A 16,376-nucleotide genomic window follows, 5' to 3' on the forward strand; every position below is an offset into this window, starting at 1 on the left:
CATTCAGCAAACCGTTCCAGAGCAGCATCAGTATCCTTCCTTTGAGCAGCAGGTTAACAGCTGCAGCCTCAACAAAAACACCCACCACAGTATACACTAACACAAACTAAGGCTGTGCAAGAGTACTAGAAAGATGCATATGCATAGGCAGTATTAGTTGATTGTAGAGTACCAATGGGTGTTATACCAAAGCTAATCCTCTTCCTTATCTAATGTGCAATTAATTACAGATGTATAAATATACAATACATTACATAAAATTAAATCCCTGTAAATTAGATAACAAGCAGCAAAAAGTAAAGTCTTTGCTTTGAAATACCTTGCAAATCAGTAATAAGGACTATTAGACATGGATCAAAATGACCCCTTTCTCAGTGGTCTGGAAGTAATATTCCCTTCCCTTCTGCATCCCAGAATATAGGAATCTTCTTTAAAAAGGTACTTAAAGTGTATTTCTAAAATACAGTATAGGAGGTTTAGTTTAGTTTTAAAATACCCAGGAAGGTCCAACGCCAACGACATGATTTTCAATGGACACAAAAGATTATTTTCTCCTTCCTTTTAGTGAGGAACATAAAAACCCAAACTACAGCACAGTTTCACACTCACTCTCTCCAAGGAATGCCAATCACGTTTACTACTAGTGCTTATGCTCAATGCGCTGGCAGGCCCACAGCATGATGCCTCGTCTCCGGTGGCTGAGTCCCAAGAGCTGTCTGACTCCAGGACTTCACATGCACGCAGTAGGTTACCAAGAGTGGGTTTTTAAAGGCAGCTTAGCACATTTTTCCCTTCTTGCTCTGTTTTTAACAAAAAAATTTCTAACATGTTGGACTAGATCAGAAAAGCTTTAAGGTGAATGGAAACCCACTTTTTTTTTTTTTGCTTTGCTATCCTTTTAAAGAAAACTTGAATTGATTTCAATCCAGCTTTAAGTAGGGAAACCGACGTCTCAAAGTAGGCTTCAATAATCAGTGAAAAACTGTAACTGCATGCCTTTATCTCAGACCTGAAAACAGTAATGCCCATTTGAACTTCACACAACAAGAATCTATTTTGTCACAGATTATGCAGCTTTAATTCATGCTTAAAAATAGAATTTTGTTCTTCTGATGATCTGTTATCCACACAGACACAAAGTCATCAGAAGCTGCTTGGAGTCTTTAGATAGACGAGAAACATTTACGCAACACAGATGTAACACTTCCAGCTCTGCATAAAATAAGCATCTGTCTCTTCCTGCTTTTAAAGGAAGATCCCTTAATCATGTTTCCATGCAATGCCTATATCCCCTTAGTTCATTTTCCGGCTTATCCAAAGCAAAGACTTAGCGAACTAATTTTCTTCTAGTTAAAAAAAAAGGTAAAATAAAAATTAAAATGCTCTCAGTGTGTCACAAAATACCACCACCTAAATCGCTTTGCCTCCTCAAACTGGTTCCACTTTCATTGTAAACAGTGGTGATGGCAGCAACAACTTAATGCTTAAAATTAACTTAACTCTTGAGATCGGCTTAGCTCCAGCTTGAAGAGCCCTCTTGCAGCGCTAGAAGTCTTACTTATCCACACACTGGAAGTGCGTTATCATCCATTGCATAACAAAGGAATATCATCACTGTATTAAGAGTCACACACAATTAAACAAGACAAAAACAGAAGGAAAATAAAAAAATAACATCCCTATTATGCTCCTGGGTACCCAGGATGTTCCCTCACTCTGGCTTCCAGTTCTGAAATAAATCTGAGGACCACAGGAGATGGCACGAGCACACGATTTAGCTTGAGTACTATCTCGACAATATAAAGATATGTCCTAGCAAGTGTCAGACTCCATCTCCCTGCTCCTTTGCCAACCATGCTTTTAGCAAGTCTCGTTATGCATTGCACTTTACTGAAGAATGAAAACCCCATAAAGCTAAAAAATTGCTCAACTCATGCCAGTCCCACGTACACTTTTGGCCACAGAATTTCCAATGCATGGCATGACCTGCTGATGAGTAAGCTGAATTAAAATGACCTTCTTGAGCTGGAGTGTGCCTAGATGTGCCTACTGTAATAGTGGAACAAACCCCTTTTACCTCTCCCTTGAGAGGTTAGAACCTCAGGATGAAATTCCTGTACGTTCCTCAGGATCACAGCTAGCCCTATCAGTCCTCAAGGCAAGTCAAGAAAGTATAGCACAGCAGTCTGAAACATAGCAAAAGAAAACAAACACCCTCTCCCACCTCCCTGAAAACCTAAGAGAGATGAGTTCATTTCTCAGAAAGGAAATTCATTCTGCTTTCATTTCTTGGGGCAAGGACCAAAACTTCAGCCACAAGGAAAACTTACACTGTAGGTCAAGAACTAACACCACCCAGCTGATCTCCAAGGAGCCAGTTATGGCACCCCACTGACCAGGACCAGAGTTCACTTGATCCGTCCTCCAGGAAGGATTACTTCTGAAGTTAAAACTAACTAGGGGGTTTTAGCTGATGCAAATTGTAGCAGGGGAATTAGAAGACATTCAACAGTTATTCCAAAAGGAAGTGAAAGTGTCCTGCTGTTCCCTGAAGAATGCAAGTGCTAGATCTAAAAAGTGTTTTGTAGGCAGAGGATGCCTTCCCCGTGAACAAATGGGATGTCATCTGAGTATTACAGATAAGGGATGCATGCATAAAGCAGGCCTTTCAGAACGATGTGGTAGAGCAGTCTATCCTAACACACCAACGGTAACCGTAAATCTCGTCCAAGAGAGGCGAGAGCTGGTGCTCCAGGCACTGCGAAGGCAGCGAGGGGAGATGGCGCCCTCCGGCGGTGAGCTCCTCACAGCGCTCCAGGGAACAATCGCACTTTCCTTTCTGCTTCACACTCTCCATCTGTCAAATACGAGGCTGCGCATCTAAAACTTCAGGAATTATATCTAATATTTCAGCGATGCGGTTTATTTTTCCTCACATCAGCACAAGTTCCGTCTCCTCCGCTCAATTCAGAGGCAGAGGAGTGAGTGTTAATGTTTTGGGAAACAGCTAAATCCAAGCACTGTTCACCTGCAACCCCACAGCAAGAGTTTAAAGGCAGATTATTCTAGCCAGCCCCCCCTGGTTTGTTCCCTCTCTTTTTCCAGCTCATGCCTTAGCCTGTTGGACCCTGGAAACTCAAAAACTTGCACCAAGTCCAAAATCCAGTCTGCCCAGATAGATTTGTCCAATATCAGCTTTCAGCAGAGTTTAAATTAGACGCTGGATCCAGAAAGCCTGAGGAGCTATTGCAGTTCCTGGCTGGGTAATGTCTACATACAAGAATTTATCTTTCCCTGGCATTAGAACTTTGCCCTGAGGGAACCAACGACTACTGCCATGTCACAAATTGAATGAAAAACCTGCAGCAGTCTAGACAGAGAACAATGGACAGTGGGGCAGACACCAAAAGGTCCGTTGGAATGGGAAAACAATTGTTACAAGAAAAAATAATTTTTTTTTCTTTGTAAAGTCGTGCATAATCACTTTTTTTTTTCTTTCTCTTTTTGTTTGGCCACATGCTACTAATACAATTCTTGGTACAAGTGAAAAGAAACAAGGTAGGGTTAGAATACCTAGAAAATGTGCTGAAGGAGTTGGGAAGGTAGGGGATGTTAAACCACAGGATTACATACAAGAGAAACCGTCAAGAATCACAAAGAGAAAATGAGAGGTAACACTTCATCTATCAGAAGGTGAGTTAGCGAGAACAGATGAGAACATTACATGGACTCAGTACTTCAGCTGGCCCGTGCGTCTTCGAGCCAGTTTTGACCTGCACAAGAAAGGAGTAAAAAAGCATTTGTTGAATTCAGTTTGTCCACTTTTTTTTAAAAAAAATCCTTTCACATAGTCCCAGTTTACTCTGTATGTTTAGAAAATAAAATGTATCAAAGGCTGTAATGAGAAAGACTTCTCACTCTTCTGCTGTGCTCCTTTAAAGGAAGACAGGATCTTTTAAGGACTGCACTGTTAATAAATTATTTGATGCTGTATAATAGCTTAGTTTTTAATTTTTTTTTTTTTTTTTTTTGCTGAAAGGAAGAGCTACTGTAGCATATAAGATCTCTGCAGCAAGCAGGGGATGTCTGTGACCTGTGTTAAAGGGAAGGCTTCTAGCAAAATTCAAAAAAGGGAAGCAAGAATTTCTGCTTTAGCTCACACTCAAGAGAACGAGAAGGCAGTCCAGACCCGCCGACACAGAGGCAGTAGGAAGCTTCATACATTTGTAAAATAGCAATACAAGGAAACTATTTTGTGGCCTCTGAATATAGTATTGCATGAAGCATACCATACATGTTCAAACTGGATACATCTGTTAAGAATGTCACAAGCCAAAGCAACAGCCACTGCATTTCCTGAAATACAGGGCTTGTTTGATTTCTTTTTTTGTTGCCCATCCCTCTCCCCCCTTCAGTTCACCCATCTTGTCAAATTCTTCAGAACAAAATTAAATTCTGTGACAAACCATCTGCGTCCTTGCTTATGACTACCCCACTACCTTCATGCTTTGCAGCATTGTCTGCCCACGAACTGCCTCTTACCGTATTGTGCCAGCAAGAAGTGGATTGAAGGCATATAACCAGTCATTCATGTCTTTGTCATTGATGGCCTGCAGCAGGACCCCACGATGCTTTGTGCATACACCAAACGTGTTGGGTGTCTGCAATATTAAGGACAATTTAAGATACTGCAGTCTACAAACACAGAAGCTGATGCACACATCCTCTCTGAGGAAGAGTTTGCAACATCACATTCCTAAAAACCACAAGACCTTTCATTTAACTTTCACTGGTCATTTCCAGGATATTACTAGTCAGTCAAATGGGACATCTTCTACAAAAAAATAGTTTAACTCATGAGCGTGGACTTTAAGAGCTGCTGAGAGGGACCAGTACAGTTAATTTGATTCCTTGCAGGAAGTTTCTGTGTGTTGTTTTGTTTTTAAACAAAGTTTAAAAACAACCCCAAAACACCACACAAACAGAACTACAAAACCCAATCACAGAGGGTGATGGTACCAATGCGTGCTCATAAAAGCAAATAGGATGCATAACAGCAGTCAGTTTCAGTCTCTTGTACAACTGTATCCAAAACATAAGAAACCCTAAACAAAGTGGGAACTCTGTGGGCAGAATTATCACATGCCATACATTCTTCAAGACACAGATGCATTTTCCTTGGACCAGAGATGACACACAGGGTGGTATGGATGCACTACTACCTGTTATGCTCTATGCATAAATAAACAAAAGCTCTCAGACTGACCTTTACCATTGCCTGTTGATCCTCACTGTACTCCACCTGAGCTGTGGATAAGTTTATGATTCCTCTTTCTACAGGATCTTTGTCACTGTTGTAAATAAAAACATAGGGACGGCGAACCACCACAAAGTGCTTGGCCCAAGAGCTGGAGAGTGGCTCCTTGAAGTGGAGGTATCCTTTCTTTGAGACCACAGAGCTGGAAAAAAACAAACCAGAAAAAACACATAGATCAACAGGAATACACTTTCCCCTAAATAAGGCACCTACTTAGTATCCCTATTAACTGCAAAACACTGTATAAGACACTTGGTCTTCAATATGTTTTGTCTGCAATGGTATTATGAAAAGTTCTTCTACAGCAAGCTGAATTTTGTCTTCAAGAACTGACTTCAAAAGTCTGAAAGAAAGAAGGACCCACAAAGATCTCTACTTCAGTGAACTTCAGCCATGGTTTTGATGGTAACAGACATTATATTTAAGTCACTGGATATCCTGTTCATTAAGTAGATGCAGGGAATGAACGCTGCAGAGATCAAATGTCAACATGACCTTCAACAATCCTGCCTCCTTCATACAGGACTCTGCAGTTTGGCTATCACCTGTTTAATTTACCTTCCTCAAATGGGGCAAAGAAACTATAAATCTCAGAAAGCCCTTGTGACAGCTCTCAGGAAGCCATGATCACACAACAATAGAAAACTTACCCTGGTCTGATTTCCTCAATATCAGGAACCAGGTTTAGGAATTCATTCTTCCCAGCTCTGGCAAGATAGGAAGTCTCTACTGTAGGAATTAGCTGGAACTGTTCCACCTCATGACAGGGACTGGAGGCACGAGAATTTGCTTCTGGTGTCCTTGGAAAAAAAAAACAGAGAAAGAAAAGTAAATCACAACAAACCAACTGAATGTGAAAATGGAATTTACATTGCATCTATAGCGTAGCCTGTCTTACAAGTTTCATCCTCCAGTCCAGATTTTTTGTATGTCATTGGGATCCTTTTGTACAATATCAAATAGCATTTCCCTTGAAAACTGTGGAATAAAACTTGTAACAACTGCTAGTAAGTTGTTTCCCCACTACTTCTCCCTCGTTTTTCTTGCCAAACACAGTCACAACACAGACATATGTCTTACTATGGTGTGATGTAAAATGTACTACTTTGTCAGCACTCCTCCTCTCAGGGACATTAAACTGAGAAGGTACAAATTACACGTCTTTCATCAAGTAGTTATTCCCAATTTCATCAAAAAATATCTTCTATAGATATAGCTAAGATAAACAGAGATTACTGGACAAACTGGTTTATTCTGGGTGGTTGTTAGTAGGTCTTTTTAACAGACCTGTGAAAAAAACTTGCTGACTCTACCTACTGAAGATGCACTGGTCACTGGAATGACAAACATCTGTTCTTCCAGCACAAACAAAAAAGAAACTTCAAAATAACAAAATGGGGAAAAATAATTGTGCAGAGTGATTGGAGAAGATAAGGCAAGGGGGCTTTACAGAGAAATATCTGAAAGTAGAGAAAAGGAAGAAAGGGGAGGGGGGGAATCAGAAAACATAGCAAAGACACATTTGAGGAGCACTGAAAAGTAATGTTTTTCTATCAATACCCTATACTTACTTCTGATCAATTGAATTGCACCTTGAATCCACCAGAGAAGGGCAGGTAGATGAAGGTGTGAGGGTAGCACTGCTGAAACTCGACACTGATGGGTCCCGCCCAATTGGAGAAATATCTGACAACTACAAGGACAAATAGAGGCAAAATATTAGAGAGGAGGTTTTTTGTAGCTAGCCTTCAGTCCTGGCTAGAACATGGCACTCAGCACACAGAAGGCTCAGATAATAGAAAGGTATTTCTATCAGCCATTTCCCTACTCAGTAGTCAAATTTTTGCACACAAGCATCTAAACCAATCTGGGGGTGAAAATACAATGGCACTTCCGTAGACACACCTTGTTACTAATGTCTTACACTTCTGATTATTCACACCCTGATTTCCTCAATAGAATATTAGACTATTCAGTTTGCAACGTGGTGTCGCCTGTGTCTACAGTCAAAATTTTTAAAAGAGCCAATTTATCCTTTTACATAGGGAAAGTGTCCATAGGAATAGTATGAGCACTTCCAGTCTGCTAATAAACTAGAAGCTATACTATAGTCCAAGGTCACACTATTTCTAATTCCTGCAATAGTCTTTGGAACCTAATGCTGAATAGGCAAATGCTTCCAACAGGCTGAAAATAAAGAAAATTAATATGAAGTGGTTTGTCTCGTCAGAGTATCGACGGATTCCACAAACTACAAATATATTGCTGTTGTACTACAAATACAGTGCATTGTATTGCATGAAATATTTACCTTACAATCACTGATGCTGTTGTACACCTGGTTAAATTCCCGATTGAAAGTGTGAGTAAGAAGCTGCAGACACTAAGGCGGGGGAGAAAACAAACAACACACAGAAAATAATTTTACATTTAGATTTTCAGAGGAATTTGAACACAAGAGGCAATTTGCCAAGACACACTTGGCAGCTCATGAAAGAATAAACAAATTCTAAACTGCTGTGAAAAATCCCAGAAGGGGAGGGGAATAATCGCTTCCCTTGAAAAAATTAGAAAGTTTCATTTACAGAACTACTAATGAAGGGGAATGAGGTACAGCCATAGCACAAACCTAGCCACTAGCATTGGCTGGTGAGAATGGATTATTTCAATATAAAGCACACTAAAATGAAACTCACGCAATACTGGATATTCACCATGCTATCTGAGATGCTCATCATTAATCTTTAATCATCGTTGGCACCACAATTTAGACCCATGATACTTTTCTCATGTTATACCTTGGTGGCCAGCTCTTTCTCCCGATCCACCAGGCTTTCTATATCTGCTGAGTCATAGCCACTGCTCTCGCTGGGGGTCACAGCACTCTCAAATGTTGTAGTTGAAATTTGCGAGGAAATGCTGGTGGAGGTACTAAGGGTTCCACTGCTCAGACTGGGAGACAACGAGTCACTCAGGGACTTGGGGATGCTGTCACCAAGCTTTTCACGAAGCAGAAGAAAATGTCGGGTTTTTTCCACCTAGTAAGAAAAGAAATCAGTATCATCTGCTCCAGGATGCTGCCTATTTTACAGGCATTGAATTCTTATGCATTCTTTTAAGATTCGTATCATTAAACATTTTCCCCAGGGAGGGGAGTTTACAATGGCACTAGAAGTTGAATCTGCCTTTGTTGAATACACTGAGATTCTGAGCTGAAGATTCTACTCAGCAGCCAGCCACACACTTTCTATCTTCTCTGTTGAAGAACTTATTTAAATCTTGACTTTGAGAACAAGCTCCCCTTTGGGAACCCATTCAGCTCAGAAGGTCTCACAGTGGGAGACCAAAAGCAAATTCAAAGGTACCATTGTGCTTTTTCTTTCACTTCCCCTGTCTCTTTACTCACCTCATGCAGCAGCTCCAGTTTCTCCAGTTCCCACTGATGTTCTAGAATGAGGCTGTCACCCCTGGGCCTCCAACCTGCCAGGTTCTCTTCTCCTCGCACATATGCCACAGATGTATCCAGGACCTTCCTCCTCCTCCTCTGCATTCCTGAGCAGTGAAAAACAACATAAGACATGTTAAAAACATAGCCAGAGGGCTGCCACTAAGAAACACTTAGTAATTAGCAATCTGCAAAGAACCAACACTTCTGCTGTTTGGTTGGAAATACACCAGACAATGATTTCATTAACAGCAATCACACATCCCAAAGAGATTTGATTCAGTCCAGCTTTTTACTTCATTCAGATATTTTCTATTGACCACATAATGCAAACTCCTGTTCAGTCTAAGTCAACACAAGAACTTCATTTGCAAGGTCTTAGAGGAAAAATACACTGATACTACGTGAACTACATTCCTTCCAAGTTAGCAAGCTTGCATCAGATATCAGCAATATCTTCAGAAGACCAAGAGAAAACTCTATTGCTGCAAAACCAAGTCTCAACTGTGTTAGTAATGAGTCATGTATTATGCTCCCTAAGCCTATGACTCGGGTACATGCTCAGTTTCCTGCTATAACTGTGTCAGAAAATGTAAAGTTTTCAGTGAATCCTTGGTTCACCAATGGTAAACACAGACCCAAGTCAAAAGTAAAAGCCTACAAAAGTTTTTTTATGGAACAGTAATGTTCCATTACTCCTATGAAACACAGGAATTGCTTCCCATCACAACAGAAGTGTTTACTCCTTTCTGCCTACAGAATTTTCTGCAATATTTCAGTTTACAGCATCTTTATCACATGAACACCCAGTCACTGCTTACCTGGACTTCCTGTGTCTGCCACCTTGCATAAACTTAGTTCATAGATCCCAGTTACTCGATTGCTGCTCACAAGAGAGGAAAAAAAAAACCAAACTATTATCTTCAGAAATAAAGTGCATTAGCTTCAGTTAAGTGGTCCCCAAATTAGAAGTTTAGGTATATCTGTTAGTTAGAACTACATCTGAATTCTAATCTTGATGTAAAATAGTCAGGACTGACTGCAAGATCTCTAGAAATGGCATTTCCCCCATGTTGCCCCCACTCCCTGTTAGACTCAGAGAGCAGCTGCTGCAGTAAATAACAGGTCAGGATCAGGGTCATCTATGTGCAAGCTTGAAAAATGGATCTCTCTTCCCAACTGTTCAGTAAGAGGCTGGAAAAGGGATCAAGTAAAGAGAGAAGCCATCAGAGTTTCACTGAAATAAATGCAAGAAAGAATGGTCAAAACCAGACTGGTGAACTGTAACTAGGTAGACTTTCAAGGAAGAAATAAAGAAAACTAAGCTACATTCTCCCCATGCCCTCTAAAAGAAAAAGCATATGTTGACATAAAACATCAATACCAAAATTGGTAACTGAACTTACGAATCTGGAGATTTGGAGTAGCCACTGCCAAAGAGATTGCGTAGTGATCGTGGTGGGGAGATCTTGGCATCTCGTGAGTAAAAGACCATACAAACATCCTTTGTTATAACGGCAGGCTGGATGCAGTGGTCAAGCTAAGAGAAAAAACAGGAATGAATGAGTGGCTGCAGACAACTATGCCAAGTTATACTGCTTCCCTCTTTTAGTTGGACAGCTTTTTGAAATTTGTTCTTGTTTGTGTCTTTGGTGAAGGGTTTTCATATGTTTCTGTGAAAGAGAACTGTCAAATTTCCTGATGCATTTTGCGGGTGAAATAATTATACTACACCAAACAACAGTGTCTTGCACACAAAGCCAAGAGCTACGCCAGTGTTTGTAACACTAGTAGTACTTACGTAGCAACGTTGACTTGATTTCAAAGGATTTTCAGATACAAAGATAGATAAAATGAGGCACAGAAAGGCAAGGAGATCACCATTTTCACTTCACCTTTGTTGTGAGGCAGTAATGCCTTGACATCAAGATCTTAACTGTGAATAAATTTTTCTACCCTGTCCTCAGAAAATGAATAAAGAGTTTCACTGGCTTCAGTATTCAAAATCACTTAGTCCAGTAAGTATTTATCTCAGGTACACACTGTCTGCTGTCTCAAATAGTTATACCTGAATCACAAGCAAAAAGAAAAGCACAGGTCTCTAACCTCCAGGTAAGCAGAAAGGGTCATATATATCTTCTCTCCATATGGTGTGACTCGATTGAGGAGAAGGGAGTTATGCAAGGAGCTATCCCAAACTGCTTCAAATCGATAGAAAGTTCTAGAAAAAAGAACAGTAAAAGCGCAATAGTAAAAGTTCCTCTGCATCCCTATCATCAGTCAGTGTAAATCTCTTCCTTGACATCATCCACTATGACTCTCAGTGGCTTAGATAACAAATACTTGAAGCAAAGACCTTCTCTTCTTTCCCAAGGTTACTTACTTCTACCTCAAATAGTGTGGCATAAGAGACCATCGCCTGTTATAAAAAAGACTCATCTAAAAGAGAAAAGAGGGAATACAGAAGAGAACAAAAGCTGTCATAACACTACAGGGAAGTCAGCACTAAAGACCAGTGCTTCTAAACAGACAGAATTCCTCTCTATCGCTTCAGGTGCAATTCAGCACACCTGGACCTCCAAAGTGCATGGGAAGATTCTGTTTTATAAGCAACATTCATTCTACACCATATTTCAGGACTAACATATAGCAAGAAAAGAAATCCCTCTAATACTTAGTCATATAAACCCAGCAGCTTCTGATAGCAAATCAGAATGATTGATAGGTAGGCTTAAGTCCTATATTCAAGTGATAAAGATTTCTTTCTATGTCCCTACTAGCTTCAAGTACAAACTTGCAGATCTAACACAAACTTTTGTAAGAAGTTTCTTCAATTTGGCACATGGAAAGAAAGGAGCTGAAGGCTCCCCCAGTTCTACCCCAGCAATCAGGAAAGTTCATCTGTTCAAGTAAAAAGTGACAGACAGCATCATACACAAGACAGCTAAATCATCAGATCTAGAGTCACCATTATACTCTCCCCTCTCTAACAGGGCCTTAAGGAAATGAGCTTTCTCCTTTCTCACAGGTAGAGACTGATTTCATGTAGGTTCCTTTGGAAAGAAGTCTTATACTTAAAGTATTCAGGAATACAGCATGCTTTTCCACACTAGTAACAGAAAAAGGAGGTATTAATTCTTCATCACTTCCATACAATTACCCTCCCAAATCCCCTTGCCGTTGAGGTTTTCCATTCGAGTCCAAATGATGTGCTACTAAAAGCAAGAAAGTGCTTCATGTATATTTTTTTTTAGTAAGTTATACCTCTAAAGAGCTTCTGCACTAAAGCCGAAGGCCAACTCAGAAGAACAGAAAATGAAACCAAAGACAAATGACAAAAAGCAGGGTGGAGGTGGAAGAAAGAAATAACAAAAACCAAACCAAAACAAAAAGAAACATGAAACAGTCTAAGAACAGACATATCAGAAGCAGAGTTCTGCTCTCAAATACAGTTCTCAAGAATCCCCTCTTCCTGATACCAGTTACAAAATTCTGAGCTAAAACAGACACCATGAACTAACTGTGCAGTCAAGTAATATAATTTGAGAATATTGCTAAATACTGTTTGTATTTGAAGTGGAATACTTAAGAAATTACTTCTAATGTCTTGCTTCTATTAAAAATGCTACAGAGAAACATATTCTAAAGGCTAAGTAACTGGTAACTTTAAAAGCACTCCAATGTAATAATCCTTACTTGAGCTGGATTAGGCAAACAACACAGGTTGTCCTCTTACCCTTTACAAATCTGTGTTGAGTCCCTATATTTTAATCTTTCATCATGTCTTAGCTATGAGAGCTAATTTTTAAACTTTTAGCAAGCTCCAGATCTACTGTCTAGGTGGAAAAAAAAGTAGTAAAACCTGGTTCTCCACAGATGGGAAATCCAGTGTACCTTGCCCCTCAATCAGCTCTGCACATTTGCCATACATGACTTCTCATCGTAAAGACAGAGCACAGGTGTAAATGGTCATCAGTGCAGAACTAAATGCCACTCTTTAGCAAAATGATGATTTTTGGATGAACACCAAGCTGACGTCAAGTATAGCTTTGAGACAGCTACTCTACTGGATTTTGTCTAGCCAGGAAGTTAAATACACAGTCTTGCCTGTCCAAACCAGAACTTGCTAGAACAGTTATAGAGGGAGACAAAAAACAGAACTGAGCAAACTTCTTTCAGCATAGCTAATAGTGCAAGGAAGAAAACGGAGCACAGAACAAGCAAAGCACAGAAAAGAAGAGAAACAGGTTAAAGGCACCAATGATAGTTAGAACTGATTTTTAAGTGGATTTTAGCATTAGTGAAAGGCGGTGAATTGAGAGCACTGAAGACTTAAAGTGTTCTCTTTTTCAAAGAAGCAGAACACAGAAAGCAGAGTGCAAATTGCCCCAGATTGTGCAGCCAGCGTGCTTGGCTGTGATCCAATCTGGAAGGTGAAAGAGGAATCCCGTCTGAGCAGCTACTACATGTCTCACTTCTCTGCCAACTGGTAAATTAAGTAGCAGCAACCACATGGTTAAATTTCAGATGCAAATCCAACCTAAGAACAGAGGTTGAATGCCAGTCACATGGCAGCCACTGCTTTTTGTTCAGTGCAATTCTGAGCTGGAATTTCAAGTAACCTGATCATTCAGTCCTTGACTTGGTACTTCAAACAGGGCAAGCATTACAGAGTCAGAGACAGTAAGAAATTCCAAATTTAGTTCTTTTACTATAGAACAAAGGAAGAAAATAGCAAGGACTACAAATAGAGACTGTATTCTGATGGCACATTTTGAGAATCAGAAAGGAGAATCAGAATAAAGGAATCTCTTTCTTATGTGTGTCCCCCCATTGAATTGTACCTGAACAAACCCTTGACACAAAGGAGGAGGAGGTATACTACTTCTGGAAGAGCTAAGAGGCATGCTAACAGAATTCAGCAAAAGCTAAAAGGGAAGTGGCAGCAATGCAAATGGGACATAAAGCATTCTATTTTCAAGAATCTTTATGTACACAGGAAGCAGACAGAAAATACCTAGGCATATCCTTATCAAGAAAGAGCCTGTAAAAACATAGAAAGAGCTTCAATTAGTGCAGCCAAAAGCAGAACAGAAAAGCAATAGCTGAGTGGAACAGAACAACTGAACATTAAAACAAAACAAAGCAAAATAAAACCCAAACCACGCACCAACCAGGAAACAAGTCTGTAGACAATGAACAAACATAAGACACATCCCTTACGGGGGCTTCAATCCCACTCCACCACCCTGCCACGCACTCATCCCACAACTTAAACCTTGGCATTTTGGTAAAAGATGGTCAACAGCTCCACTTCACTCACACTCATCCTTCATCCAAGTGGCCCACCTAGTAGAAAACTACAGAGCTACATATGAATTTCTTGAAATTGCTAGGGAACAAAAAGTACAGGGCTTTCCAACTGCAAATCCGATAGTATCAGACTGAAAAATAGCAATAGTCCCTTTACGTTGCAGTTACACTGATCCATTAATCGAAACACACTAGAAGTAAAATGCCCCCTTCTCAGTGGGAGGCGAAGAGTAACTGCCAAAAGAGCCTGTCAGTGGGAGCATTTACAGACACTAGGTGGCAGGAAGACATTCGGTTGCTACGAGCGGCATCCTGAATCCACCTTTAATATCGCAGTGGTATTTCAAAGTCAAAGCCTCTGATGGAGAAGGAAGAAGCCATTTCAGCTCCTAGAAGCATACCGCCTCCAGCATTCAGCAGCTGCAGCAGAGATGGGCTCCCAAACAATCCCCTCCCCTCTGGAAACACTAATTCAGAGTTCAATTTCAGAGATATTCCTGCTTTGCACCAGCTAAACAGAGCCACGGAGCGGTCAAGTGACTTGGCTGATGTCAGAGTAGGGAGAGGCTGTGCCGGCAATGCAGCATTCTGCTTCGCTGCCCTTTGTTGCAGATGCTGAAGCAAAACAATGTGGAGTCTGACTGATCTTTACAGCAGTGCACCACAATGAGGAGACACACCGCCAGAAACCTCTCAGACAGGGGCCCTGCTGTTGCCCAAATTACTGCAGTTACATGGAACAGACACCCCCTTATTAGAACTGGAGTCAATTTGTGACACATCTGTATAAATCCACAAATTATGAAGTTTAATTTACAAAGTATGGCTCCTGCATAAATTGTCACATGCTTGTTCCAGAAATAATACAGGTATGTACACATCCATAAATATATCCCCTGAGATCGCCCTTGTACTTCAATGCTTCAAAGCAACAAAGCTTGACATCAGTTTAAAAGTTCTGGGTTAAATTCTGGGACTCCCTTAAGCTGTTCCTTGCCCTCCTCCCTTTACAGTGCTTACAAACAGGAAGCAATTCAAATGCATTATCAAGAAATCCTCCATGCAGACCAATGGACTTCAGCTTTAGCAAGAATTTATGGTAACGCTCATTCTCTACCTGTATGCTTTGTGCCCATGGAATTCTACATTTAATAATTAGCAACATTCCCAGCTTTCCAAATCTCCTGCCAATACCTCAGAGGTCAAAGAAATTTTAGATTCCTGGTAGCGTGCTCACTTTATTCACTTACCTATTGGAGCTGTGAGAGGACTTCAGGTATTTTGCAGAGATAATATTCAAAGACAGAATAGCATCCACAGCAGCTTCATCTACCTCTGCTTTATTTCTTATTCGTCCTGAAAAGGGTAGGAGGAGGAATCAATTAAAACTTAACCTGAAACACAGAAGGAATTTGTTTTCCCAAATATAGTTTCAGACTATGTGATTAACAAGCGGCTCTAAGTGGAAGTTGCAAAACTTAAGTTTTTCTTCTGGATCTTTTTCAAAATCCTCCTCTCACAGCCAATACTCCTAAAGATGACAGAATCTGATACAAAGAGAAATTACCACTAGTACTTTTTCTTCCTTACATAGCAATAAGCAAAAGAGAATATACTCACCAACAACCAGCTCTCGCACATCTTTCCAGTGCAACTCACTGCCCTTCTCATGGATAATGGTGACTGTGATTCTACGTTGGATTCCCTGGTAGAATTCAAAAACAAAATACTGGTGAAGTATTCCCCCCAGCACACACATAATGCATTTTGCACTTATACTGCAAAAACGAAGCAAATAAAATCATTTAAGTTAGCCTGTAACTGTGAACAAACACTTGTGTGTTTCATGGTCATTTTGTAGATCTGTCTCACAGCCACATGCAGTGAGAAACAACCAACGAAAGTTGAGTCCACATGATCCTTCTGTGTCCTTGGAAGAGATGTTGGAGAACACTGAAGGCACAAATCTGGTCCCAAAGGTTCCTGCTTTTTAAAAGGCTTTCATCTTTAATGAGTGGGATGCACACTTATAAGCAAAGGAAATGGCAATATACTAGGGGCCAAACATAATTCTCCTCAGAGCCCAAAGCTAACAGACTAAGTACAGCCTGAAAGATGACTGACCCCTGCAGCTATCATTAGACAGCTGTGTGGGAAAGGAGAAGACATGAAAGATGCAAAATCCAGTCATTAGCATTCTAACCCCCCACCCAGAGATGAAACTTGCTGTTCTACAGCATTCATTAGCACCTGGTGAAGCAGGAACGTCCCCTGACAGGGCAGGCCTCCAGTGTGGTCCAC

At 40.5% G+C, this 16,376-nt stretch overlaps 1 protein-coding gene across 1 annotated transcript in view; it reads right to left on the reverse strand.

The window, feature by feature from the left end:
- Positions 1-3,468: 3,468 nt before the first annotated feature.
- Positions 3,469-16,376, reverse strand: part of LOC104166279 (kinesin-like protein KIF1B) — a gene marked incomplete at its 5' end in the record, with an annotated part of 19,614 nt that continues 6,706 nt past the window's right edge. Inside the window, 14 exon segments of the mRNA XM_009706154.1 lie at positions 3,469-3,773; positions 4,543-4,661; positions 5,267-5,459; positions 5,968-6,117; positions 6,889-7,010; positions 7,629-7,700; positions 8,116-8,355; positions 8,724-8,869; positions 9,584-9,645; positions 10,169-10,302; positions 10,869-10,983; positions 15,326-15,431; positions 15,696-15,780; positions 16,326-16,376. The exon segment at positions 16,326-16,376 is cut by the window's right edge and continues 6 nt beyond it. Coding sequence (XP_009704456.1) covers positions 3,731-3,773; positions 4,543-4,661; positions 5,267-5,459; positions 5,968-6,117; positions 6,889-7,010; positions 7,629-7,700; positions 8,116-8,355; positions 8,724-8,869; positions 9,584-9,645; positions 10,169-10,302; positions 10,869-10,983; positions 15,326-15,431; positions 15,696-15,780; positions 16,326-16,376 — 1,638 coding nt within the window.

Source organism: Cariama cristata, unplaced genomic scaffold (assembly GCF_000690535.1).
Source record: "Cariama cristata isolate BGI_N322 unplaced genomic scaffold, ASM69053v1 scaffold19898, whole genome shotgun sequence".
Taxonomy (NCBI): domain Eukaryota; kingdom Metazoa; phylum Chordata; class Aves; order Cariamiformes; family Cariamidae; genus Cariama; species Cariama cristata.